The 27,852-nt window shown below is 49.2% G+C and overlaps 1 protein-coding gene across 6 annotated transcripts; it reads right to left on the bottom strand.

Annotated features, from left to right (window-relative positions):
* LOC146380903 (5'-AMP-activated protein kinase subunit gamma-2-like) lies at positions 1-27,570 on the bottom strand. Of its 6 annotated transcripts, none has more exons than XM_084940285.1 (18): positions 27,229-27,570; positions 26,826-26,912; positions 24,906-24,977; positions 23,892-24,085; positions 23,642-23,763; positions 15,540-15,814; positions 12,838-12,886; positions 12,055-12,164; positions 11,814-11,895; positions 11,144-11,202; positions 10,550-10,595; positions 10,415-10,469; positions 9,474-9,600; positions 8,332-8,497; positions 8,221-8,258; positions 7,982-8,128; positions 1,950-2,043; positions 1-1,448 (listed from the first exon to the last, which is right to left on the bottom strand). In XM_084940285.1, the coding sequence occupies exons 2-18, from the start codon at positions 26,910-26,912 to the stop codon at positions 847-849; spliced, it is 2,325 nt and encodes a 774-aa protein (XP_084796411.1). In that variant the 5' UTR covers positions 27,229-27,570; the 3' UTR covers positions 1-846. The 6 variants fall into 6 exon arrangements, with proteins under 6 accessions (XP_084796411.1, XP_084796409.1, XP_084796408.1 ...); XM_084940283.1 differs by having other exon boundaries at positions 23,892-24,088; positions 27,223-27,569; XM_084940282.1 differs by having other exon boundaries at positions 23,892-24,088; positions 27,229-27,569.
* Positions 27,571-27,852: the final 282 nt, after the last annotated feature.

The raw sequence follows: 27,852 nt of genomic DNA, 5'->3' as shown, positions 1-27,852 counted from the left end.
CACAGCAAAACATCAGGACGCTTTATTCATCGTCTGAACAGCAGCACGCCGACGCTCTGACAGAAGCTCTCTGATACGCGACGTCAGCGAACGCATCACAGCTGGGACAACCTGCTCTGTTAAATAACTACATTTCCCAGAGTCCCTGGGGATAAAGTATTTATATACAAGGTTCACCTGTCTGGTGGTGCACACTGCGTGTTAGCGCCACCTGCAGCCCGCCCCCTCACCACAGAAACTATGAATACATTAACAATAAAATTCATCTTTGTTCAGATTTACACAAAATAATAAAACAGATACACTCGTACAATCACCTCAGGTACACCGGTGAGCTCTTCCACTCACCTGTGGCACAACCAGTCATCGATAAAACTCTCCACCAATCAGAGACCGTGGTCAGGATTCAAAGGCACCGCGACAGCGTGATGGGCCCGCCCCTTCATGACATAACAGAGGGCGGGTTTTGTTTACAGAATAAACGAGTATTGTTTTTTTTCTACCTGTTGGGAATCAGTGAGCCAATCGGATCGCTCGGGATCTGTCGTGCCTGCAGCAGGTGCAGCGCTGCTGTCGCTCATGTTGCCATGGTAATGATGCGATTGTCGATGAAACACGTGGCAGTTTGTCACCATTAAAGTTTGAGGATTAAATAAAGAGACCAGCAGAGATCCCTGATTGGCTCTAGCATACATCAATCACCCACAGGCCCCGCCCACCCTCAGAAGACTTGTCCAATCATACACCTGCACTGTGCATCCCGCCCCTTCTTCTTCTTCTACGGTGGTCGGCTCGAGAGGAGCGCGGCGAGCCGTGACGAAAGTCCAGAGGAGCCGGGTGATGATGTCACACTGCCTCCCCGTCCCCGCCTCCTTCTGGCATTGCCTCCTCCTCTCTCACGCCTTCATCTGGCTGTTCCTCCACCCCGCCTTTCTCTTCACCTCCCCCCTCGTTACCATCACCCTCCTCTTCCTCACACCCTCCCACCTCTCTGTCCTCCTCCTCAGCCTCCATCTCTGTTTCTCCTCCCTCTCTCTCGTCTGTTGCCCCTCCCCCTCTGTCTCCCTCCATCTCCTCATCATTGTTTCTCTCTGCCTTCTCTTTGGTCTCCTCCTCAGCCTCCACCTCTGTTGTCCCTCCATCTTCCTCTCCCTCTGTCACCTCCTCCCTCTCCTCTTTCTCTCCTTCTGTTTCCTCATCTTTATCCTCTCCTCCCTCCTCTCTCTCTCTGTCTGTCTCTGCAGCATCAGTCTCTCCTCCTGTTTCGGGGTCCCCAGCCTCCTCCTCCTCCTCCTCCTGCTGATTTGACTCGGGTTTACTTTCTGTTTCTGGATTTGTTCCAGGCTCTGATCCCAGGTCCTGGTTCTGCTCTTGGTTTCGGTCCTGCTCCGGTCCCGCTGAGTCCAGAGCTGTCGGCTGAGGGGGGAGAGACTCCTTCCTCCCCAGACCTGCAGACAGAGGCAGACGGGTGAGGCGAGGCGAGCCGGGTCTGAGGCTCCGCTCGATGTTTTCTCCTCTTCCTCCAAACCATCATCGTGTCTTTAGGTGGTGTTTGCATCATATCTGTCTAATAGACTCCAGTTTGTTCATGTAAATGTATCTAACTGACATCTTATTCCAGTGTTTTTCTCTCATTTTTCTATGCAACTGTCCACAGCTGTAACCACACAGATTTCCCACGCGTGGGACTAATAAAGGTTATCTTATCTTAAATGGAAAGTCCTCCTCACACACTGAGGTTAATTATGGAGTTCCACAGGGTTCAGTGCTAGGACCAGTTCTGTTTACACTATACATGCTTCCCTTAGGCAGCATCATTAGAAGACATAGCAAACATTTACACTGCTATGCTGATGACACCCAGCTCTATCTGTCCATTTACAGAGCCTGTGTGTGTGTGTGTGTGTGTGTGTGTGTGTGTGTGTGTGTGTGTGTGTCTGTGAGTGTACCTGCAGGGGTTAAGACCAGCGCCTGCAGGATGTCAGACAGAGAGACAATACCGACAATGCGAGACTCTTCATCGACGACCACCAGCCGGTGAACCTGCACACACACACACACACACACACACACATTTAAAAAGTGTGTGATGATGAGGAGGAAGGACAGATTTTCACACTGATTGTTTGGCTTTACCTTTTTTTTTTTTTTAATTTATATTTTTTTATTAAGGTTTCAAAAGCAGGCATTCACCGTATGTACATCATGTAAGCATACTTCTTGCTTATATTATCTGCCTTAGATACCGAAATAGTATTTTAATTTACATCCGAGTCATAAAGAGAGAATACTTACAACTATATACAATCACATAATCCGAAATAAGAAAACAAACAAAACCAACAAACCTACAAACAAAACAACAACAAAAAAAAAAAAGACGAATGTGTTGGTAGGGGGTGATCCTATAAATATATATTCTCATACATCACAGTTATTGGTTTGTAAAAATAAAATCTGGCCTGTGAGGCGTGATATATTTGACCCAGTTTTCCCAGTATGATGTAAATTTCTCCAGCTTGTGGTTAACAGAAGCTGTTATCTTTTCCATGTTATAGATTTCCATTGTGATTTCCATCCATGTACTTATATTTGGGCTCTCCGGGGATAACCATTTTCTGGTGATACTCTTTTTACAGGCCACCAGTAGAATATTTACTAAATGTTTATCATATTTAGGCCATTCCTGAGGTATATATCCAAAGAACATAGTCTTACTCTCGAGGGGTATTTCGCATTTAAAGATATCCTGTAAGGCATTATGTATTTCTCTCCAATAATCCCTCAAGATAGAGCAGTCCCAAAAAATGTGGTAGTGATTTGCACTTTGATTTCCACAGTTCCTCCAACAAGCAGGGGAGTTATCATCATAGTGAGACTTCTGAGAGGGTGTTATAAAATATCTAATTAGGCACTTCCAGCCGAATTCCCTCCACTTTTGTGAGCTGGTACACATCCACTGATACCTCCATATTGCCGTCCATTCTTCCTCTAATATTTTTATCCCTCCTTCCTTCTCCCATTTTGTTCTAATATATGAGGTCGAATGTGGTTTCAAATCCATTAGACCCTTATACAGACATGATACAATTCTATCAATAGTTTCTGAGTTATAGCTTTTTATAAACAATTCCATCAAGCGTGTGTTTGTCATTGTTACATTTCTCATCTTCGTGTCAGCATAGTGCCTTAACTGCAAATATCGATAAAAGTCTTGTTTTTCTAATGAAAATGTCTTTCTAAGCGTGTCAAAGCTGAACAATTTTCCATCTTTCATTATACTACACAGGGCTGTTATGCCCTTACCTGTCCAGTCCTTGAATCTAGAATCCAATTCATTAGGCTTGAACTCTGAGTCATAAGCACACCATTTAAGAACTGTAATATTGGTCTCGAGTTTATATTCCTTTATAATAGTTTTCCATGTTTTAAGGGTCCTTTTCACCCACAGGTTATCAATGTTTTTTATATAGATTTGTAGATTATTGTCAGCTAGAGTTGCCTGAATAGGAATAGACAGCATTTGTTCCTCAATGGTTTTCCATTGGGCAGTGTATGATGGGTTACACCAGCATATTATTGCTCTCATCTGCGCTGCAAAGTAATAGTATCTGAGGTCAGGGAGGCCCCATACTCCCTTTTGCTTAGCCAGCTGTAGAGTTTTGAGGCGAACCCTTGGTCTTTTACCTTGCCATATATATCTAGATAACATTTTATCCCACTCGTTAAATTGACTTTGGTTAATCTCTATTGGTAGGGTTTGAAATAGATACAAAAATCTTGGCAATACATTCATTTTAATAGAATCAATTCTTGAATTAAAGCCAAAGAAAGGAATTAAGTTCCATCTTACTATATCTTCCTTTATTTTTTTGTATAAGGGTAGGTAATTCTGTTCAAATAATTTTGTGAGATCTTTCGGTAAATTTATGCCTAAATATTTAAAAGACTCCGTTTGCCATACCAGGGGATAACTGCATTTTATTTCTTCTGGTGGGCTATAATTATATGAGAGTAGCTGGGTTTTACCTATATTAATTTTGTAGCCTGATAATTGGCCGTATTGTTCAAATGATTGCATCAGTTTGGGTAAAGAATATGTTGGGTGTCCAAGGTAGACCAAAATGTCATCCGCATAGCAAGCCAGTTTATATTGCGTCCCTTTAGTAAAAATTCCCTTAATGTCTTCGTTTTGCCTAATGAATTGAGCTAGTGGTTCCAAGTATAATACGAAAAGTAACGGTGACCATGCACAGCCCTGTCTAGTGCCCCTTTTTAGGGTAAAACTGTTAGATAGGCATCCATTAATTTTAATCCTGGCTGTAGGATTGTCATATAGTGCTTGTATAGTTTTAATAATCGTATCATGAAAGCCAAATTTATATAATACCCTGTAAAGGAACTTCCAGTTGACGGAATCAAAGGCTTTTTCAGCGTCTACACTCATCACAATTGCTTTGATTTTATGTTTTTGTATATGGTCCATAATATGTAGTGTCTTTCGTATATTGTCCTGTGTTTGGCGTTGATGTATGAAACCCGTTTGGTCGTTACATATCAATGTTGGTAGGAACTCTTCTAGCCGTTTGGCCATGATAGATGTGAAAAGTTTATAGTCCACATTAAGAACGGAGATTGGGCTGAAAGATCCACATTCCGTTTTATCTTTGCCTTCTTTTGGTATAACTGAGATAATTGCCTCCTTCCAGCTTGGGGGCATTTGTGCCTTTTTCAAAACCCAATTCAATGTAGGCAGTAAAACAGGTATCAGTTCCTTTTTAAATTCTTTATACCACTCTGCCGTGTAACCATCTGGTCCTGGTGATTTACTTAATTTAAGCCTATTAATTGCAGCTTTTAATTCTTCTTCAGTGATGTTCATTATCATTGCTTGATTTTGTTCTTCATCTAAAGTGGGTAAGTCTAGAGGGTTCAGGAAACTATCAATCTGAGCTTCAGTCCCGCCAGGGGCTTCAGAGTATAGGGTTTTATAGAATCTTTCAAAGGCTTCCTGTATTTCATTTAATTTATTTTTTATCACTTTTGTACTTGGGTCCCTAATTTTATAAATTGTATTTTCCGCTGTCTTTTTTTTCAATTTCCACGCCAATATTTTGGTAGATTTAATGCCACTTTCATAGTGTCTCTGTTTCAAAAACATTAAATCTTTCTTGATTTCTTGTGTGGCTAGATTGTTAATTTCGTTCCTAATGTTTTTAATTTCCCTTAATATATCCTGTGCTGAGTCCCTTTTATGTCTTCTTTCTAGTTCCTTTAGTCTCTTATTCAACTCCTCTAGTTTTCTATTCTTATCTTTTTTCCTAAATGAAGTTATTGCTATAATTTTCCCTCTTAGTACCGCCTTCAAAGTATCCCATAGTATGGGGGGTGGTACTTCTCCGGTATCATTGAACTCTAAGAAGAGACTAATTTCTGATTTAATTTGTGCCTCCCCCGCTGGTGTCTTTAACTCTGGTCCAGACACCAGCGAGGGAGGATAAGAAGGACAGACGCAACAACATTGTCATCCCCTATGTAGCCGGTGTATCAGAGAAACTTAGGAGAGTTTTGTCCAAGCATGACATCCCGGTGCATTTCAGACCCAGCAACACGCTCAGACAAAAACTGGTTCCCAAAGACAAAACTCCAAAACACAGACTTAACAATGTGGTGTTTGCTGTACAGTGCAGCGAGGAATGCCCAGACCTCTACATTGGAGAGACCAAACAGCCACTTCACAAGCGCATGGCACAACACAGAAGAGCCACCTCCACAGGACAAGACTCAGCAGTCCATCTGCATCTAAAGGTCAAAGGTCACTCTTTCGAGGATGCCAATGTTCACATTTTGGACAGAGAGGACAGATGGTTTGAAAGAGGAGTGAAAGAAGCCATCTATGTCCACTGTGAGCGACCATCTTTGAACAGAGGCGGGGGTTTACGACACCAACTCTCTGCCATCTATAATCCAGTTTTGAGATCCCTTCCCAGACGCCTTAACGCCCACTCACATCCTGGGCCATCTGACCTCAGGACATCACATGATAAGGTGGGGCCAGGTTTCACAATGAGCTCACCTGAAACTCTGGCTGATTGGGACCCACACCCGTTTTCACACCTTGGCTCAGGCGATTAGAGGATCATCAGGGGGTCCTTTTGTCCCTCTGTGGGGGGATACTCCCACTAGGTTTATATCTGGGACTCTCCACCATTTGACCTTAGAACTGAAGAAGCTTCTCGGATGAGAGGTGAAACGTCTTCAAGTAACTTAAAGAAGTCCAGACGCTTTTCTTTGCAAGGTCTCTAATAAGTGACCCTGGGTAGAGCTAGAAAAAACGTCTAGCTGTGAGGGAAAGCCTCTCCCATATATGGGCTGAGGGCCCCCGCCATGGCACTTGAGGCGGAAGAAAACAAAGTCGTTGTTCATTACACAGAAAGTGTGTCCTTATGCATCCCTCGCTTATATCTATATAATCTCATCCAATTGGGGTAGAGATATACACATAAACATCTTGAAATATATATAACACCGCGTATTTTTACCTCATTTTAAAACCCGACAGTACTTATAACTCCTCTGACGAGGGTATGATCTGTCTTCTGAAGGTTCGCAGTCTCGCCCTGATATCTTTCTCTCGCTCGTCGTCTGTCCCTCGCTGAGTTGATCCTCTCGTTGTTTCCCAGGCGGTACGGGAAGGCTGCTCGACCAGACTCTCCTTCGATGTAGTCACATTAACTGGAAGCCCTCTGTCCTTCATGTCTGTGGTCACCTCCTCCACCGTCTGATACAGACATGTTCCATCCTCATAAAACACTCGTAGTTTTGCCGGGAACGGAGTATGGAAGCGGATATTTTTCTGCTTTAACACCCGCTTCACCTCTACGTACTCCTTTCTCTTCTGCAGTACTACTGGAGGGTAATCATGGTCAAAGAATATTAATTTCCCATTCAGAAAAACTTTCTTCTTTTCCCAAGCTCTACGTAGGATCTCTTCTTTAACCCTATAGCGGAGAAATTTGACTATTATTGATCGCGTTTTATCTTGCCTGTCTCCGGCGGGTCTTGATGCCAGCGCCCGGTGTGCTCTCTCGATGCCAAACTCCACGGTAGGGTTTATCTCCAGAGTGTCCCGCAGTAGTTTTTCCACAAAGTCCATCATAGACGAGCCCTCGGCTCCTTCCGGAACATTATATATCCTTAAATTTTCTCGTCGGGATCTTCCTTCATAGTCAAGTAACTTATTTTCTTGTTGATGCATGACTTTTATCATCTTATTCAGCGTCTGTTCCAAATTTTGAACACGGTCTTCCACTTTTTCAATTCGTACCTCTGCCTCTGTTATTTTTTGATTAACGCTGATAATCTCTGATTTAATACCAGTTAATTGTTCTTTTATGTCTTTTCGGAAGTCCCGAATCTCCTCCAAGATTTTTGTCAAACTTACGTCGGCACTTGAGAGAGCTGGGTTAGCATTAGCTTCGCCTTCTTGTCCCTTCGTAAGAGAGCTGCTCCTCGAATTTTCTGCATCTGCAGTTTCTGCGGCGGTGGTTTCTTTGTTTGCTCGCGTCTTCCCCATTCTTGCCCCTCTCATCTATTCGAGTATTATTTGTAGGTCTAGTATTTGATGGTCTGAAGGGAAGAAATAACTATTTTCGCGAGGGAGCTATTACTTTAGGCTGCCATTCAGGATGGTGACGTCACCGGAACCCTGTTTGGCTTTACCAAAGAAAACAAAACACAGGAAACAATACGTTTGCCTTTTATTTTGAGGATAACGACACAGCAGAAGCGACAGATCTCATTGGCTGAGGCGAGAACAGTGACTCGTGGTCAGACTCTCCGCTGACTGGAATCTGACCTGTGCTCAGGCTGCAGCACCTGTACAGAAACCTGCACGGATACTTTCAGCTGGGCTGGATCTACTGATCAGCCGGTCGGTGGTTCGATCCCGTGTGTGTGTGCGTGTGTGCGTGTGCGTCACCTCGGCCTTCACGATGCGGTCCACGATGGTCTCCAGCGTCTCCAGCTTGTTGCACTTCATCACTCCCTCAAAGTACTGGGAGCGGTGCCTCAGCGCCTGAGTCACCGTCACGTCCAGGTTGTTGTAGGTTTTCTCTGCTGCCAGGTTCTGTGGACACGTGACATCATGTTGCTGCTGTCGCATGACCCGTCGCTCACACACACACACACACACACACACACACACACTGGTGTACTCACAATGACGTCAAACTTGGAGTAGATGTCCACCACTTTACCTGCAGACACAGACAGAGTGACATCACTGTAACGTCCTTGCTCTGAGCAGCCTGTGGAAGTATGGTATGTTACCGTGGTGATCAACGACGGGGAGGGCGGAGACGCGGCGGTGCGTGAACACGGAGAGCGCGGTGATGAGTGGCGTGTCGGGGTGGATGTAGGCGATGTTGGTGTACGTCCCCACGCTCAGCTCCTCCAGAGTCTGCTTCATGAAGGCCGGCATGGGCATCTCACACACCTGACACACACACGCACACGCATGGACACACAAACACACAGCTTCAGTCCTGCACAGTGTAATGAGCAGCCTGTCCAGCAGGGGGTGCACACGTGAGCACTGACAGGAGACCTGCAGACGTGTTCTCAGCCTGAGTCAGTCCAAGTACACACAGACAGAGACTCACACACACACTAACACGCACACACACACACACACTAACACGCACACACACACTAACACGCACACACACACACACTAACACGCACACACACACTAACACACACAGACTCATAAACACAGTCACACACACGCACGCACACGGACACACACACACACTAACACGCGCACACACACTAACACACACGCACACACGCACGCACACACACACACACACTAACACACGCACACACACACTAACACACACGCACACACACTAACACACACACACACTAACACACGCACACACACACTAACACACTAACACACGCACACACACACTAACACACACACACACACACACGCACACACACACTAACACACGCACACACACACACTAACACACGCACACACACTAACACACACACACACACACACACACTAACACACGCACACACACACACACACTAACACACTAACACACGCACACACACACACTAACACACACACACACACTCACTCACACAGAGAGTCACACACACTCACACACACACACTAACACACACACACACACACACACTAACACACGCACACACACACTAACACACTAACACACGCACACACACACTAACACACACACACACACGCACACACACACTAACACACGCACACACACACACTAACACACGCACACACACACTAACACACACACACACACACTAACACACGCACACACACACTAACACACACACACACACACGCACACACACTAGAACGCACACACACACACTCACTCACACAGAGAGTCACACACACTCACACACACACACAGACTCACAAACAGCTGCAGGAACTTGAGGATCCTCTTGTGCGTCAGGATGTAGAGGGCGTTCCCGCTGACCGGGTCGATGACGGGCAGACGGTGGATCTTGTTCTTGATGAGCGAGTGCACGGCCTCGAACACGCTGCGAGGACACACACGAGTCACACGCTGCTCCTCCTCATCTCCTCTCACGTTTCCTCCTCTCGTCCTACTTTAAGTTCCCTTCCCTCTTCTCCTTTCCTTTCATGTTCCCTTTCTCTCCTACCATTTCTGTGCCTTATTTCCTTCCCTTGCCTCCTCTTGTGCCCCCTCCCTCGTCTCCTTCAGTCTATTCTGGGCTCATCATTAATTATTCAGTCTGAGCTCTGTGGGAGACAGAAACTATCTCTACTTTTAAGATTAGGCTTCAAACTTTCCTGTTTGCTAAAGCATATAGTTAGGGCTGGACCAGGTGACCCTGAATCCTCCCTTAGTTATGCTGCAATAGACGTAGGCTGCCGGGGGATTCCCATGATGCATTGAGTTTTTCCTTTCCAGTCACCTTTCTCACTCACTATGTATTAATAGACCTCTCTGCATTGAATCATATCTGTTATTAACCTCTGTCTCTCTTCCACAGCATGTCTTTTATCCTGTCTTCCTTCTCTCACCCCAACCGGTCGCAGCAGATGGCCCCGCCCCTCCCTGAGCCTGGTTCTGCCGGAGGTTTCTTCCTGTTAAAAGGGAGTTTTTCCTTCCCACTGTCGCCAAAGTGCTTGCTCATAGGGGGTCATATGATTGTTGGGTTTTTCTCTGTATCTATGAAGCGCCTTGAGGCGACTTTTGTTGTGATTTGGCGCTATATAAATAAAATTGAATTGAATTGAATTGTACCAGGATACTTCACACACACACACACGCTCGTGTTTCTGTCACTTCAGAGGACTTGCACTCTGACTGTCCTCTTTGTCAGGTACCTGGCATCAGGTGAGATGTGGACCAGAGGTTTGAAGGTCTCCTGCAGGTAGAGCTCTGTGGGCGTGGCACAGGTGTTATTATTAGATCGGCCCGTCACGTTACAGCTCACAAAGAAGAACACAAAGAGCTCGTACCTCTCCACGTCTCGATTTTGTGCTCCTCCAGCTCGTAGATCTGCACCTGTGGACACAGACGGGCGTTAGAGTCGCACCTGGATGCCTCAGAGAGGTGAGTGTGCTCAGACATGGACGGAGGCACGAGTGGGTGTCGGGTTTCAGGCGAGTTCACTGAGCTTAAACCAATAAACTCAGGTCTGCGTTTCTCAGGACAACTCAGCAAAACTGCAACTACAGCGGGGGGGGGGAGGGGTTCAGTCCGTGTGTGTGCGTGCGTGTGTGCGTGCGTGTGTGTGGGGGGGGGTCATCATTGCACATTCAGTGATTTGTATAAAGAAATGCTGATCCTCGCCCCTCCTGCGATCAGGTTGGGATGAAGCTCACAGGTGTAATAAAGCTTCGTTAACCTTTCTTGAACCTCACAGGAAGAGCCTGAACGTGCTCGCAGCTCTGAGAACGACAGAAGAACCTGACACCGTTCACCTGCACAGGTTCAACCGTGAGCTCAGACCTGCTGGCTGTAGGCGGAGACCGCTCCGTCCATCTCTGAGAGACGTCAGCAGGAAATCACAGAGCTGCACATGTGACTGAGTGTGTGTGTGTGTGTGTTACCATGGGGGACTTGTAGTATCTGGTGAGGATGTTGATGAAGTCAGTGATGGTCAACATTCCTGAAACACAGAGATCCACGAATCAACTCCAGCAGGGAACAAGATTGGCATGCCCAGGGGTTGGGATACATTTGTGTGGTTGAAGTGTCAGGGTTACAGTTAGGTTATGGTTAGGCTCAGAGTGAGGGACAATAATTAGATATGAAAACGAGTGTGTGTGTGTGACTTTCTCTGATACACAAGCAGCCTGATTTCCTCTGAAGGTAACCAGGTAACCACAGGTGAGTCAGGTGACTCCACCTGCCGATGAGTGTCACGCTGTCGCTCACACACCGGCTCTGCCATCTCGGCCTCCGCCCACTGGTTGCCAGTCCTGAGTGAGCACCTCCGACTGGGGGCGGAGCTTGTCCACAGGTGAGGAAATTATTGACCAACATAAATGGTTTCATGAATTACTGCTGAAAGCGTGGATGCACTTCCTGTCTCGAGCGCACATGCAGGATGTGACCTCAGGTATGATCAGGTGATTAATTCAGTTCATTACTCGGGTTTTATTCACGTACAGGAAGTGAGGTCACTGAGGTGAACGTTTTCTGGGTCCATCCAAAGATTATTATTTTCACAAAGAAGCTTTTATTTTGAAAGGTGGTGTGTCTTGCTGTGAATCTTACCCACAAAGCTTTGCTTCTTGCTCTCCCACAGCGGAGCGGCTCGCACGCCGTTGGCCACCAGAGCGAAGAACGCCTTCTTCACCTGAAACAGCAGGAAGACAGACCGGACCGATAATCAGCGACGGTCTAATAACCAATAATCAGTCACTGATGGCCGTGTGGGCGTGTCTCTGCTCACACACACACTGATTAAAGTTTTCAGTGGCGACGGAGTCTGTGGCGTGCCGCCCCAGCGTCTCACCTGCAGTGTGGTGTCGAACACCACCAGCTTGGAGCTGGTGGGGATGATGTCGTAGCACTTGTGGCACTTCATGAAGCGCATGTAGATGTCTCTCTCCGACGCCTCGGACGCTGCAGAGACACAGATCTGAGGTCAGCACCTCTGTACACCCCAGATATCCACACCTGTAGTCTTACATCACTTCCTGCTGAGTCACAGAGAGAAAGTGCCTTGCTCGCCCTTCAGATTATCATAACAGCATTAACAGAAAAAACCTGAGTGCGTGTGTGCCACACAACAGTAATCTCCATGAGCTGGTTGCCACGGTGATTTCAACACACTGATCAGCTGAGCTGGTCTCTAAAGCCGTCTGTTGCCCTGACAACAGAACAGCTGACGGCTGGTTGCCCTGCCAGCTGCAGGACGATGACGTCAGATGCTTTTAGCGTCTGGGTGAAATCCGAGGCTTTTGATTGGACGTCACTGGTTCACAGGGCCCTCTGCTGGAGGATGATTTTCAGTGTTACATGAATGTTAAAGTGTTTCTGCCACGTTTAATCCCTCCTCATCTTTACATTATTACATGTAGCTTATATCTTTAACAAGCTGCAGCTCTGTGAGCGTCTCCTCCTGCCAATCACGACGGAGCGAGTCACGCTGCAGCCCAGTCGCCAGGGACGGGCTGCTCCAGCTGTTTGTAACATCTGTAAAAGGACGGCTGTCCTTCATCGATGCTGATCATCAGGCAGCACACAGACTCGTGACAGGCTGATACGGACACCTCGCTTCAGCTCAGGGTCTTACCGGCATCATCGGGGTCCGGCTGCTCCGACATGGTGTCTGCAACCTCCACCTGCAGACAAGGACACAGCACAGGTGTTCATCTGCCCGCCCATCTTTGCTCTGTGTGCAGGTTTACTGCCAACATCACACCTGACACACACACACACACTGTGCAGAGAAACACTCCAATATTTATACTTCCAGGAGAAATTCATTTCATGGTTCAAAGACGCCTTCAGACAGAGACGGAAGGTGAACGCGAGGACGACACGTCAGACGGCACGTTACTGTGGCTGTTCAGTGTGAAGATCCACACAGTCCACTCAGAAAATGCCCACACGAGTAACACGCACTCCAACCCACTGTGACCCCTGATAATCGCCCACTCTGATCCTGATCATCGCCCACTCTGACCCTGATTATCGCCCACTCTGACCCTGATCATCGCCCACTCTGAACCTGATCATTGCCCACTCTGAACCTGATTATCACCCACTCTGACCCTGATCATCGCCCACTCTGACCCTCATTATCGCCCACCCTGACCCTGATCATCGCCCACTCTGACCCTGATTATCGCCCACTCTGACCCTGATCATCGCCCACTCTGACCCTGATTATTGCCCACTCTGAACCTGATCATCGCCCACTCTGACCCTGATCATCACCCACTCTGACCCTCATTATCGCCCACCCTGACCCTGATCATCGCCCACTCTGACCCTCATTATCGCCCACTCTGACCCCTGATCATTGCCCACTCTGACCCTGATCATCACCCACTCTGACCCCCGTTATCGCCCACTCTGAACCTGATCATCGCCCACTCTGAACCTGATCATCGCCCACTCTGAACCTGATTATCGCCCACTCTGACCCTGATCATCGCCCACTCTGACCCTCATTATCGCCCACCCTGACCCTGATCATCGCCCACTCTGACCCTGATTATCGCCCACTCTGACCCTGATCATCGCCCACTCTGACCCTGATTATTGCCCACTCTGAACCTGATCATCGCCCACTCTGACCCTGATCATCACCCACTCTGACCCTCATTATCGCCCACCCTGACCCTGATCATCGCCCACTGACCCTCATTATCGCCCACTCTGACCCCTGATCATCGCCCACTCTGACCCTGATCATCACCCACTCTGACCCCCGTTATCGCCCGCTCTGACCCTGATCATCGCCCACTCTGACCCTCGTTATCGCCCACTCTGACCCTGATCATCACCCACTCTGACGCTGATTAACCATTTAATCAGTTTCACAAATTAACATTAAACTAGGGTTAAACTCCTTCTACTGCTGATACAAGCTTTTACTGTGAAAGGCAGAGACAGGAAGAAGCCTACAAACCCTTCAGGTAAAATCTGCCTCCTGCTGGTGGAAGTATGAGCTACAGTCTGCAGAGGGTGACTCCAGCCTGTACCTTTAACAGGGCAGCTGCTGATTGGATTGTTTTCTAACATGACTCAATGCCCACCTGCATCTGCCAGGTGAATGCTACCTGCAGCAGCTGTGAGTGTGTTTAATTAAGGAGGGCAGCTGGTGTGGGAGTGGGTGTGCGGGCCTGCGCTGTCACGGGGCATCTTCCGGTGAGCACGCGGTCACGCCTCCGTGTCATTAAGCGTGGTGTGGCGGCAGCCGATCGCCGGGGTCACGTGTCCCCGTCGCCGCGGTGGAGTGTCAGCGTCCCAGGTGTGACGGACATGAAACGGCGGCGCTTTCGCGTCAACACCGCTGATTCCTGAACGCGCTTCTGCTGCGGAGAAATCAGTGCTAACACGACAGTGACGTTAGCGCGTACCCGACAGCCGCCGCTCATCAAACCGTCTGTCCTCCTCCTCCGCTCCGGTCCGCCTCGGGGTTCGTATCCGGGGATCAGCGGGACACTCACGGCTTCATCCCGTGTGCGCCCCGGAGAACCTGCTGTGCCGGTAAACGTCCGTCTTCAGTCGGCTTCAGGTTGAAACAGCAGCCGCGACAACCGAACCGCAGCCGCTAACAAGCTCGCGGAGCTAACAGGTGGCACTTCCGGTGCGACATTTCACAACAAAAGCATAGGAGAAAAAACGCGTTTTTCGACTATGTTAGTTTATTTTTTTGTTAACTTATAATAAATAATAATCAGAAAAAGAACCGAAAGTGAAAGACTGGAAACTTTCATTTATCTTACCAAAACGTTTCAGCACCGTCAGGTTTTTGGCTTTCTTTATAAAGCATTTTAGTTTTATAACTTAATTAAAATGGAACCAGCTCTGTTTTCTATAGTCACTGTTGTCCTGTACCTGAATTTTTCTGTTATAAATATATTTAATTTCAAACACAGATAACAAATGCAGAGCTCCAGCCTGTCCCATTAAAATTCACCTGTTTTTAAAACACCAGCTGGTTGAGTTTATTTTGAAAGTACAGCTTCCTGTCCCCGCCTCATTATCTGTGTGAACTTGACACGAACTTGCGTGCGCCTCAGCATCCCTGCGCTGGGTTGACGGAAACAGCCGATGAGAGCCGGAGATGACCGGAAACGGCCGATGAGAGCCGGAGCTCAGGGTTTTGGAGCGTTTCCTCTGGTTTTCTTTGATTTCTGATTAAATGTGTTTCGTTTTTAAAATAATAAATGTAAATAAATAAAAGGTGAGACTCTGTGACGTTTGTTTGTAGGTCAGCACCATCCAGCAAACATGGAGGATCAATAAACGCTCCGCACTCACCAGCGTCCCAACAGGGGGAGCAGGAGGAGATGCCACAGGAGGCGGGGCCGGTGGAGGCTTCTGACAGCAGGAGGAGGAGGAAAGGGAGGTGAAGGAGGCGGAGGAGAACGTAGAGACTCGCTGGCCGGTGTCGGGGGGCGAGGAGAAGGAGCGCAGCCTCCTGGTCTCCGGACGCCTCGGCTCCGTCAGGTACGTCTCCAGATGGAAAACACTCGCCTCCTCCTGACGAGAGACCGGAGGAGCAGAAGGGGGAGGAGGGGAGGACAGACTGTGGGCTGGAAGGAGAGGAAGGAGGATGAGGAGAAGTGAAAGGAGAAAAAATCAAAGAATTAATTATAAAGAAAAGAGGGAAGGAAGGGAGAAGGAGGCGAGAAAATGAAGACAGGAGGAGAAAAACAGGAAGGAGGAGATCAAGAAGAACAGGGAAGTAAGGAGAAGGAAGTGAGGGGGGGGGTGAAATGAGGGAGAGAGGAGAAGGAGGAGTGGTCAGTGAGGCTTCAGGAGTAAATGAGCAGACGTTGCCTCCTGCAGGAGGTTCAGGGTCACTGCATCATCTGACTGCACACACACACACAACCTCTGATTTTTAGAATCAGGATGTGCTGCCCCTCATGAGTGTCGCTGCTGATGGGACAACACGGAGTACAGGGACCTGACCGAGCAGGAGGACCCGCCTCCAGACCGAGCAGGAGGACCCGCCTCCAGACTGGGCTCTGTACATGTCTCAGTACCTGCTGTTCCTACTGCACTGTACCAACATACACGTTTCTATGTGATTATACTGCTCGTACTGTGCGTACTGTGTGGTTGTTGAGTGTAACATTTATCGCTGCCCTGTGCGTCTGCTGCTGTAACATGTGTTTGCATCTCTGAGCTTATCTTTTAAAAGGGGGCGGGGCTTCTTACGGGCAGGACGAATGACGCGGAGAGCGAGCGATGAAGAGCAGAGTGCCCTTCGTCACCCAGACGCCCCGCCTCTTATCTGCCCGCCTGCTGCTGGCAGGTCACGTCTGTTTGTGCACAGAAAGATGTGAACGTGCCGGCAACAAAAGCAGAGAACATTCAGTGCTCTGTGTGTGTGTGTGTGTGTGTGTGTGTGTGTGTGTGTGTGTGTGTGTGTTTAATAATGTAGGTTAGCTTGTACTTCCCACACACACAGCAATCTGCTAATAGGAAACTCTACACAGTGCTGGGGGGGAACACAAAGTGACGGCACTTTAACAGATTAGAGAGAGGACCACACACACACACACACACACACACACACACACACACACACACACACACACACACACACACACACACACACACAGTGAGGGCTCAAACTGTCTGAATTAAGCAGGACCAAAAGTTTCTGAGAGAGCGCTGTGAGCGTGCGAGTCCATTCAGGCCCAGATCACTGCAGACTACGCGTCCCATAATGCACCCTGCTGGACATTTAGGGTCACGTTCTAACCACAGACAGTATCAAAGATGTTCGCGGTGCTGCAGTCACACTCTGGGACTCTGGGTCAGAGTCTGACCTCTGACCCCAGTAACCACAGCGCTGGATGGAAGCTGAGGAAGGGGTGGAGTTAGGTGGCTTCACGCTGCTCCTCCTGCTCTGACCTCATCACATCTGCTGCCAGTCTCCACCTGCTTCATCTCCACCACCTCCACCTGTGTGTCCACAGGCTGCTGCTCTGTGACTCACACTGTACTGTGTCTGTAAGTGCGTGCTGGACCAATAAAGTTGTAATGATTGTTCTGTGTGTGTGGGCGTGTCCACGCCGCTGTGAGGTCATGGCGACACTATCAGCTGATCACACAAACACTGATTACAGGCTCAGTTCTGCTGAAAAGATCCACAGCGCCGTCATGCACGCTGAGGCAGACCGCGGCGGCCATGACAGGGTGACGTTTGTTTTGCAGCCTTTCTTTGTTCCCCCCCCCCCACACACACACACACACACACAGGTAAACAGAGGCCCTGAGCAGAGCTGGTGTGAGGACCGGCTAACCTGGCGCTCACCTGAGCTCATGAACGTGCTCAGAATTGCTGCAACAGGTGTAGGCTGTTAAAGGTCAGTTCTTCCTTCCCACTGTCACCACGTGCTCTGCGTGCTCAGGTTTCTTTGTATTATTGTAGGGTAGGCTACTTCAGGTAACTGTGGCTGTGATTCACGCCACATAAATAAAGCTGAATTGAAGCGGACATTGGAGGTGAAACGAGCTGAGGAACAGGAGCGCCGTGGAGTCAGCTGACGGTCTCCTGCATGTTGTGTTTCAGCCTGAATCAAACGTGTGATCGGCAGCACTTTTTTCCTCGGGCTCCGGACACTTCCTGCTCTACGTGACCTTCTGTACTAAACTCTGTGATCACGTTTACAGATACTAATACATTTTTTTCTCGTCCCGCGTGAGGACACAGCTCAGTCTACAGCTCAGTCTACAGCTCAGTCTACAGCCTTTCAGACCGTTAGCTGGCTCTGATTGATCCCACACAGAAATCAGACCTGATCTAACGAGCCCGTCTCGCCTCCTCCTGCAGCTCTGGACTGATCGGCAGACACCGAGACCAGAGCGCCTGAGAGCTGCACCTGCACACACGCCTGAGACCACCTGGGTCCCTGCAACAGGAGGAGGTGCAGAGCTGCAGCAGGAGGTGCCCTCGTGGGGAGGCGGGTCGATAAACCACCGTGCAGTGTTCTGCTTACTGTAGTCGAGCGGCCCGACGGGGTCCGACCGCCCCCTGGTCATATGACACTCCTCCTCCTCGCTGCAGGAGGCGCGGCGGCCCGTCCTCCTCTGCAGCAGCTCCCGCCTCCTCCTGCCGGACAGAGGAAGCAGCTGCACGTGCAGCACGCCGCAGGGCTCTGACCGCCGCCTCAGCTTCGTCTCGTCCGCCTGGCCTGCCGCTCGGTCCTCCGCCATTAACCATGACGTGGACTTCCTCCTCTCTCTCCCTCTGCCCGGCTCCGCCCTCCTCCTGTCTCTCCTGACCTCCTCCTCCTCCACGCTGGGCTCATACGTCCTGCGTTCTCTCCGTGCGCCGCTCTTCTTCTTCTCCTCTGTTTGGTCCTCCTCCGTCGCTCCACAAGGTTCAGACTTCCTCCTCATCATCCGTCCGTACGTCAGTCTGTCCCTGTTCTCTTTCTTCGTCTCCTCCCCCTCGTCTTCCTCCTCCTCGTCCTCGTTTCCTCCTGCGTACGGCTCGCTCCTCCTCCTCCCTGTCCATCGCTCCTTCTCCTTCCACTTCCTCAGCACCAGGCTGCTCAGACGCCTCATCGCCATCAAAAACAAACAAAAGTCAAACAGCATAAACCAAATCAAACCTGCAGAGTGTGTTTCACTATAACTGCGCAAACTGAGCTCAGGTCAAAAGTCAGGAGCTGTCAGCCAATCCCGAGGCTCTGAAGACAATAGCTGCGTTCTGATTGGCTGCTGCAGGGTCCGTCAGTTTTAAGTTTTCAGTGTTTTTCTTACAGAGTTCAGTTTAAAGCCTGAAGGACGGCAGAGGAGGAGAAAGTGCTGTCATCAAAGTCCAGGCAGGAAGTTCAAGTCCGCAAAAAGTCCCGACGTCCTGTTGAGTCACGCGGAGACGGAGAGACGGACAGGTGAACAGACGGACGTGTTCGTCCTGCAGAGTCCTCGGACTGTTTGAGCCCCGCAGAGTATCAGAGCTCGCTCTGTGTGTGTGGTAGCCACGCCTCCCTCTGCTGCCTGCACTGAAAAACACTGTGGAGCTAAAGTCAGACTGAGCCTCTCTGAGGGAGGAGGAGCAGGAGGGGAGGAGGGGGTGGAGGAGGAAGGGGGAGGAGTCTCGCTCTGTGCTCTGACTGAAGCTAACGCGCTGTGAGGTCACAAACATGCATCAAAGTCTGTGATAAACTGGGTCATCACTGTGAGCGTCCCCGCCACAGAGGGACCGTTTGACATACGGGGACGTGAGCGGCGGCTGAGGTCGCTGCACTCGGACGGCTTCCACACTCACAGATTTCACCTGTGGGATCATCAGTGTGATGATGTCATGATGATGTCATCCCGTCATGGACCGAAGCCTCTGAGGAGCGCTTCCAGCAGCTTCCACCACGCTACAAACAGGTGTACCTAATAAAGTGTCTTGTTTCTTACTGACGCTCATCAGGAAAGACAAATCTGAGATCTGATTGGTGAGAAGGAGATAACGACATGACGTGAGCGCGCGGCAGTTCACAGGGAGACCGTAACGAGCGTTCGTGGCGTGTGTCTGACTCCCTGGTGATGTCACAGGTCTGAGGCTTCGAACACGGCTGTGAAGCTGCTGCGGTGTGAAATCAGGCCATGATGATGATGATGTAACGTGTGTTATTTCCACAGTAAGCCACCGTCCTCAGAGCGCTCCGACGTCGGTGACGTCCACGCTTCCTGCAGTGTGGGAAAAAGGCCGTGAGTTCATGCTGGAGGTGGTCACAGCGTGAGACGGGAACAAAGGCGCTCTCTGCTCCGCCCAGCCCGAGGCGCCGCACTGCGGTTTTGAAGGATCACAGTTACAGGATCATGAGGCGGATACAGCAGCAGCTTTCTAATATCAGGTCACTGTTTACTTACACAGCAGCGGGGCGCCGGCACCAACACGGATCAGCTGTCACAGCCTCGCCGGGTCATTCTGAACCGCAGAGTCTGAGAGGCTCAGGCTCCGCCCCCAGCAGGACCTCCCACAGCTGGGCTCGCAGAGATACCAGCCCTGCTCCGGGCAGAGCTCAGCGTGACCCCAGAAGTCACAGACACTGGAAGCTAGCGACACAAAGTGGGCGGGTCCTGAGGCAACGCTCCGTGTGTGGACGCTGTGTGTCATGCCAGCGTGATGAAGACATCAGCTTCAGCTAGCAGGCTATCCAGCCCCATGCTGGCTGTTACCATAGAAACTAAAGGTCAGTCATTCAACTTTAACCCACCAACAGCGTAGACAGACACGCTCAGACCTCCCTATGCTCCACCCACCCCCTTCATCTCCTAGGACACCCGGGTCTCCTCCTGTAACAAGCATCCATCCAGTTGTTCACCGAGAGGAAGTATGCAGGAAAAAGACCTCTGAACTACCAAAATAAAAGTTTTTTTTAAAGCTAAGCCAAGAAAGAAACCTGTCAATCACAGAGTAACCCCGCCCAGAATCATCGCATCATCGTTTTCCTTCTGTTGAGAACAAAGTTAAACTTCATTCAATCAGAGCGAGACCATCAGCTCTGACATCACTGACCAATCAGAGTCGCCCCCTGCTGGACGCTAGAGAGACTTCAGGTTTGAGGCTTATGAGCCCTGCAGTGGGGACCAAGTGTGAGTGCACCCTCACATTATGGGTCTTTTTTGCAGAATGTTTTAGAGTATTGTAGGGTTACGTCACAGTTCCAGGTTAGAGTCCACCACAGTCCTCTGCAGCACGAGCACGTGTGAGAGCGAGCCCGAGCTGCCAAACGCTCCAACTGAAGAGACGCCAAGCCCTGCTCCGGAAATTCACCCGGGAGGGGCGGCGAGGGGCAGAGGGAGTGTGTGTGTGTGAGGGCCTGTGTTAATAACAGCAGCTGCTAAGCTGATTTATTCCCTCTAATAGAGTCTGAATTGACTTTTAATATCCGGAGCATTAATTGCATTCAGGCTGCTCACATTCACAGCAGCCGGCAGAAGTGATCCAGCGATAAACGCGAAGTCTGAGGTCTGACTCTAAAGTAGAGATGGACCGATCCGATATTACGTATCGGTATCGGTCCGATACTGACCCAAATTACTGGATCGGATATCGGCGAGAAATAAAAAATGTAATCCGATCCATTAAATATCAACAAAGCACCAGCGTAACTCGGCTCATAACCGTAGCACGTTGCAGCAGTATGCATCACGTGATAGAGCGGCTGTGTGTATTTGTAGCCTTGCTAGCAATCCGGCATTTCATCTCCGAGGAAGTTTTCCCAGAGAGAAGTAAAGCAAGTGTGTAAGTTCATCTCTGAATGTTTGTAAAGCATTCCCACGTTAAGCTTAACAACCGATATATGGAGCGACTGCCTCTCTCTCTCTCTCCTGCTGCTACTTCAATCATGAAACTGATCAATGATCAGCTGATCGGCTTTTCTGTCCCACTTCTCACCAGAAAGAGGAAACCAGCAGCTGAACAACAGCAGCACTATTAAGCTTGATAAGCTGTTGTTAGAATTTATTTAATATTACTTTCTACACCAGGATCTTTTTCTACGCAGCTGACGGCTGGTAACTGTGCAGGGGCGGATCTAGCAAAGTTTAGCCAGGGGGGCCGATAGGGCATGAACAGGGAAAAGGGGGCACAAAGACATACTTTTCTTTCTTATTCTCATTTAAAATGTCCAGCTTTTAATAAATAATTATCTGAATCTTACACCCAAAGTTTTAATCTGATGTAAAATATATAGAAGTCCATTATTGTATATAGTAACTGTTAAGTCTAATATACCCTAGTAAGCTGTAGTACTTTTTCCTTTGGGAGGGTACCATCTGTGCAGTTCAGTTGAAGAAAGATGTTGAATCTATTTAATTATTCTTGAAAAATAATTTATTTCTGTGCATTTTTCCCCCTGCATCAAATTAAATTTGATTACATCGATTAAGCATCATGAGGTGGAGGGTGGGGGGTGGTTCCCTATTTTTTTTTTTTGCTGGGAGCTTGCAACCCTATTAGTTAGGTTGCTTAATATTTCTGCTAAGTACTCTTTAAAATACCAGAATAGGAAGGATGGAGTAGGTTTAACTTTATTAGACTGATCAGTGTTGCTGAACTATGAAATATTTTGGGTGCAGTATATTTTTTACATACGGGTATAACAGAATAGCTTTAGTGTTGTTATTTATTTAAACTTGAGTTTGAACTTATACAAAATGCAGCAAGATATTTGTAAGTGTCACAGAAATGGCTTATGTATAAAGAAGTTTAATAGATGGTTCCAGCAGTTAAAATGTTCTTGCTTGTACATTTCTGTGGACAATATTGTAAAGGTGTGTTTATCTTGTATAGGAGACATGTTCATCTTGTCACAAAGAACAAGTTTTGTTACACCGCTATTATCGCGAGGTTTGGGCGTGATAGTATAGGCTGTGAGCCCACGTTTAATAATCACGCTAAGGAGTTCAGCGAGCTATCTGCAAAGGCCGGGTTAGTCTACCAGCTGTACAAGAATGCGCAAGGCTGTAAAGCTATTCTTCTAGGACCTCCGAAGTGGCAGGCGGCCACGAGTTTTCACGGCGTTCAATAAATGCAGCGAAGCGCCCGTCTTGAAGAAGCCGTGCCTGTGTTGTCATTTCGGAGTTACAATATTAAAAAAGCGTCTTATTGATTAAAAAACACACTATATCGGATTCATATCGGTATCGGCAGATATCCAAATTTATGATATCGGTATCGGTATCGGACATAAAAAAGTGGTATCGTGCCATCTCTACTCTAAAGTCTGAGTCTGTAGTCTAAGGAGCTTGGAAAGAAAAGCGTTTGGACTTCTTTAAGTGGCTTGAAGACGTTTCACCTCTCATCCGAGAAGCTTCTTCAGTTCTGAAGCTCCTTAGACTACAATGACCTGGATGACTGGGAACCTTCACAGACATCTGTAGTCTGAGTCTGTAGTCTGAGTCTGAGGTCCGAGTCTGACTCTGAGACAGCTTCAGCTCCTGTCTGTGACTCCAGGCGATGGATACATGGAGATAATGAAGTCTCTGGCCCCAGTGTCCACCTTTAGTTTTACTCTGTGCTGATTTCTGTGTTAGCGTTCCTCTTAGCTCACCTGATCACTGAAACACTTGAGTCAGGAGAAGATTTACAGTTTGAAAGCAGCGAGTGAGGAAGAGGAGGAGGTCCTGATCTGCTGAGTCATTTACCTGAAACTGTAAAATCTCAGGTGTGTTCTTACAGCCTACCTTTGAACATTATTACATCTGGGCGGAGAATCGGCTTTGCTGTTTGTTCTCTTGGCTCAATTACACGACCACTAAATGGTGCGAAAGGTGTACAGAGGAAGGACACACTCCAGGTTCTGTGTGTGTGTGGAGGTGAATGCATGCGTATCCACAAACACTAAAACCAGACCTGCGTCAGGCTCTAATGTAACACTCTATAATAACACACTCACACACTGTACTTCTGGCCTTGTCTCTCTTGTTGCGGCTGAACAGTTTGATGGTGACGGGGGAGGATGAGGGTTGATGGTTTGAATCCCTGGAGGCAGACCTGAAGATCCCACTGAAACTCAGCCTGATACACACACACACACACACACACACACACACACACACACACACAGTGCAGTGTGAGTCTCTTTAAAGATAAATCTCAGAGTGTCACTGTTCATGTAGTGTGTGTGTTCAGGTGTGTTTATTTACCTGCGTGGGGATCTGGGCGGTGAGTCCAGCTGTGGGGGTCCGGGCTGGTAGGGGAAGATGGTTTTAGGAGAGCTGGGGCTGGTCTTGGAGCTGGAGGTCCTGGCGGGGGCGGAGCGTGGGCTGGAAGGTCGGCTGAAGGGAGACCGATGGAAGAAGCTCCTGGTGGGGCTGGCAGAGTGGCACACGGGCTCCCCCTGCTGGATGGGAGGAAGTCATGATGGTAAACCTTCCTAACTGGATCTGTTCTGCTGTGGAACAGCTGTGTGACGTCAGCACACAGCTGGACATGCTGCTCCTCAGGGTTCCCTGCTAGGACCCGTTCTGTTTACATCATACAGTCAGGTCCATTTATATTTGGACACGGACACAAGTTTGGTTCTTTACCCGTTTACTGAAACATATTCCAGCTGTAGTTATGTAATGGACACAACGTGACAATGTGCAGACTCAGCGTGCAGTCGAGGTGGCCACATTCAGACTGGATGAAGGCTTTAGGAGTGTCAGCGCTTTAACATGTGCCAGCCTCTTTTTAAAGGGACCAAAGTGTTAGTCCAATAATCACATGACTGATTGAGTGATCGCCTTCCTTTACACAACAACCCAAAACTTCCACTGCGCCTTTCCCACCTGTGCGTAGCCACGCCTCCCCCCAGGACACTTGTGCAGCAGGTTATATACATCCTACACACAGTCATTGGACCACTGACTCCAAGACTATTCACAAGCATCTTTATGTCTTTATCATTTAAGCAGATTAAAGGTCTGCAGTGGATTTGAGGTGTGGCGCTGGTGTTTGGAAGGTTTTGCTGTGACAACATGAGGTCAAAGGTCTCCATGCAGGTGAAACAATCCATCCTGGCAACAATATTAGGAGTGACAAAATCTACAGTTTGCTCCTGAGAGGAAAGAAAGCACTGCCCTGACTCAGGCCCGGGCTCGGTGAGCTGCACACGAATGTGATTCCCTCTACTCTGAAATCAAATCGGGGTCAGGTTAAATTAAACATGGCGTTACCTTACTGCCGCCGTCCCTCTCGGCTCGGCCCGGGTCTCCGTCCAGGAAGGGCATGGTGAAGACGCTCAGGTCCTGCAGCAACACAGAGACGATAACGCTGAACAGCTGAACTGCAGAGCGAAGCGGAAACTCAGACGCCTGGCATGCCGAGGAGCAGCCTCCTCTCCTGTTGCATCATGGGACAGTTTGGGAGGTAAACATGAGGGCGACGAGGGAGCAGGCTGAAATTATCAGCAAACATCTGCTGAGCCGGCTGAAACATAAACTCTGGTTTCAGCTGGTCTGAGAGTCCGAGATCAAACCCGGCTCCGCCTCCATCTGCGTCTCCCAACTTTAAACTCGTCCTTCTGCAGGTTACAGCGTCATCGAGTCAACGAGCAGGAAGTCATAGAGGGCGACACACCGCGAGCAGCAACACCCGCACAGGCGGATGCGGCTTCACCTTCCTCTGAGCAAAATTGTTCACCACTACACTCTTCCCGAGGGGAGCTCAGAGGTCAGAGGTCACCACGGCTGAGGAGAGCATCCTGCAAGGCGGCGATCAGGGTTCACTCGCCCCTCATCCTCCAGCACACTGCCTTTCTCACCAGCCTGTCTCACTGGTTGCCATTGGAAACGGACGGCTGGGATGTGGACCAAGTGTGTCATCCACACACACACAGTCGTGTTTTCATATCTTTGTGGGGACATCTAATAGACACAATGCTTCCCCTAGCGTGTGTGTGTGTGTGTGTGTGTGTGTGTGTGTGTGTGTGTGTGTGTGTGTGTGTGTGTGTGTGTGTGTGTGTGTGCTGAACGTCTCAGAATCTCATTTCTGCTCATGAAGGAGACAATGCTGTCAGACGTGTCCGGCTCACCTGGAGTCAGACACTAAATGTCTTCACAGCTTAAATATTCAGGCTAGAGGTCTGATGTCACTGCGCTGTGACGTCGCCGCGCCGTGATGTCGCCGCGCCGTGATGTCGCCGCGCCGTGACGTCGCCGCGCCGTGACGTCATTGTGCTGTGACGTCGCCGCGATTGTTTTTATCAGACGATTAAATGTCCACGTGACCTTAAGGTGCAGAGCTGACTTCCTGTCTGCTCCTCAAAGGCTGTAAGCAAGAACAAAGCTAACACTTGGAGAAAGGGGCGTGGCCAGTGTGACATCACCTGATGGTTTCTGGTGGTTCTGAAGCCTTGGTGTGAGCACTTTGCAGGCTCCGGGTTGTTTAGTGGTTCCAGAGGTGGACGAGAGTCGAGTTGACCCGTGACCCTCAGTGAACTCCAGGTCAATCTGTCCTCTGGGGATCAGGCTAATTGTTGGACAACAGATTAAATCAGCCAAACATCTGCAGTGTTTGGCTGCCCCGGGGTGGTGACGGAGGCGGTCTGTGATGCAGTTCGGAGTCAGCCACAGACGTTAGTGTGGACCATGAGACCAGAGGAGACGAGCAGGAACACTCCTCAAACACTCCCATCCACCGGGCCTCACCCGCCTCTCACCCGCCCACCACCACCATCACTCAGCACCATTTCTCAGTGTGGCTTCATCTCAAACCTGCAGGAACTCAAGCCTGTCCTCAGCGTGTTCACATGAAGTCCTGCATGGACGAGCGTCCTCCAACCAGAACAGCTGCTGACTGACGGTCACTGCGGCTCTGTGCGTGTGTGTGTGTGTGTGTGTGTGCGTGTGTGTGCCCGTGCTTCTTGCCTCGTCATCATCTCTGTGGGATCAGACGGAGCGATGCTGACTCGACTGCTTTAAGTTTCTGTCTGATTTCACACAACGGCTGCACCTGTTAGCCCCGCCCACCTCCTCCACCTCACACACTGGTCTGATGAGGGACCTAAGCCCCTCCCCTGGTCTCCGAGCAACATTTGCTGTGCCTCTGTTGGCCATGTTATGATATGAGACACACACACACACATACACACTTACAGGCATGTGGAGCCTCAGCGGTCTCCTCCTCTTCCTCCTGTCGCTCCTCTCCTCCTCCTCCTCCCTCCTCTCAGCCGTGCTCCCCATCTGCAGCAGAATATCCGCTCAGACAATTATCAGCTTATCTCCACCCAGCACAGCACGGCCTCCAACTACTGCTGTGGTATTTAAGTGCTGCTTTGACACTGCTATAGTACTACAGTACTGCTGTGGTACTGCAGTAGTACTCCTGCTGCTGGATGGAGTCCAGGTGGGCGCTGCTGGCTCACCTGTGTACTCTCAGCGTGTACTTTGTAGTAGCACTGCAGTACTATAGTACTGCTGTGCGACTACTATAGTACTATAGCATTGTTGTGGTACTGCTGTGGCACTGCTTTAGTACTGCAGTAGTACTTACACTGACCTCCTGTAGTACTGCAGTAGTACTCCTGCTGCTGGATGGAGTCCAGGTGAGTGGGCGCTGCTGGCTCACCTGTGTACTCTCAGCGTGTACTCTGTCGTAGTACTGCAGTAGCGGTGCTGTCCGCGTGCTGCCGGGTCCTCTGACCTCCTCCGGGGCTCGGGACGGAGCAAGCCGGGGCTCGGTGCGTGGATCGCGGCTGTGCAGCTGCCGCGCGCCGGGGCGTGGAGCGGAGGCTCCATGAGGCGGCAGCGGGCACGATTACGCAGCGCGTGCTCCGGCTCGGATGAGAGACGAAGTACTGTTACTATGACTACTAAGAGCGCTCGTGCGACGTCACGACGCAGACGCAAGCTGTGTCCCAATCCAGCGCCCGCACGCTTCGTAGTGCGCATTTGGAGACCGATTACGTCACAGCGACGCGACGAAGGGGGTCTGCACGCTTTTTTTTATCCACACCCACCGCCGCGCTATGAATTGTGGGATATATGGGACCACGAATCGTGCACCGGACCACGCTTTTTTTTAAATTTAATTATCAAACTTTATTAAGAAACAGTATACAGAACATGTACACAACCAGAACAGAATGAACATATGCCAGGGGGTGTAATACAAAGAATTACA

The sequence above is a fragment of the Perissodus microlepis genome, chromosome 9 (genome assembly GCF_051167445.1).
Source record: "Perissodus microlepis isolate ML-2025 ecotype Zambia chromosome 9, ASM5116744v1, whole genome shotgun sequence".
Classification (NCBI taxonomy): domain Eukaryota; kingdom Metazoa; phylum Chordata; class Actinopteri; order Cichliformes; family Cichlidae; genus Perissodus; species Perissodus microlepis.
Note: the sequence above shows the minus strand (reverse complement) of the source record. Positions and strands in the feature narration are given on the sequence as shown.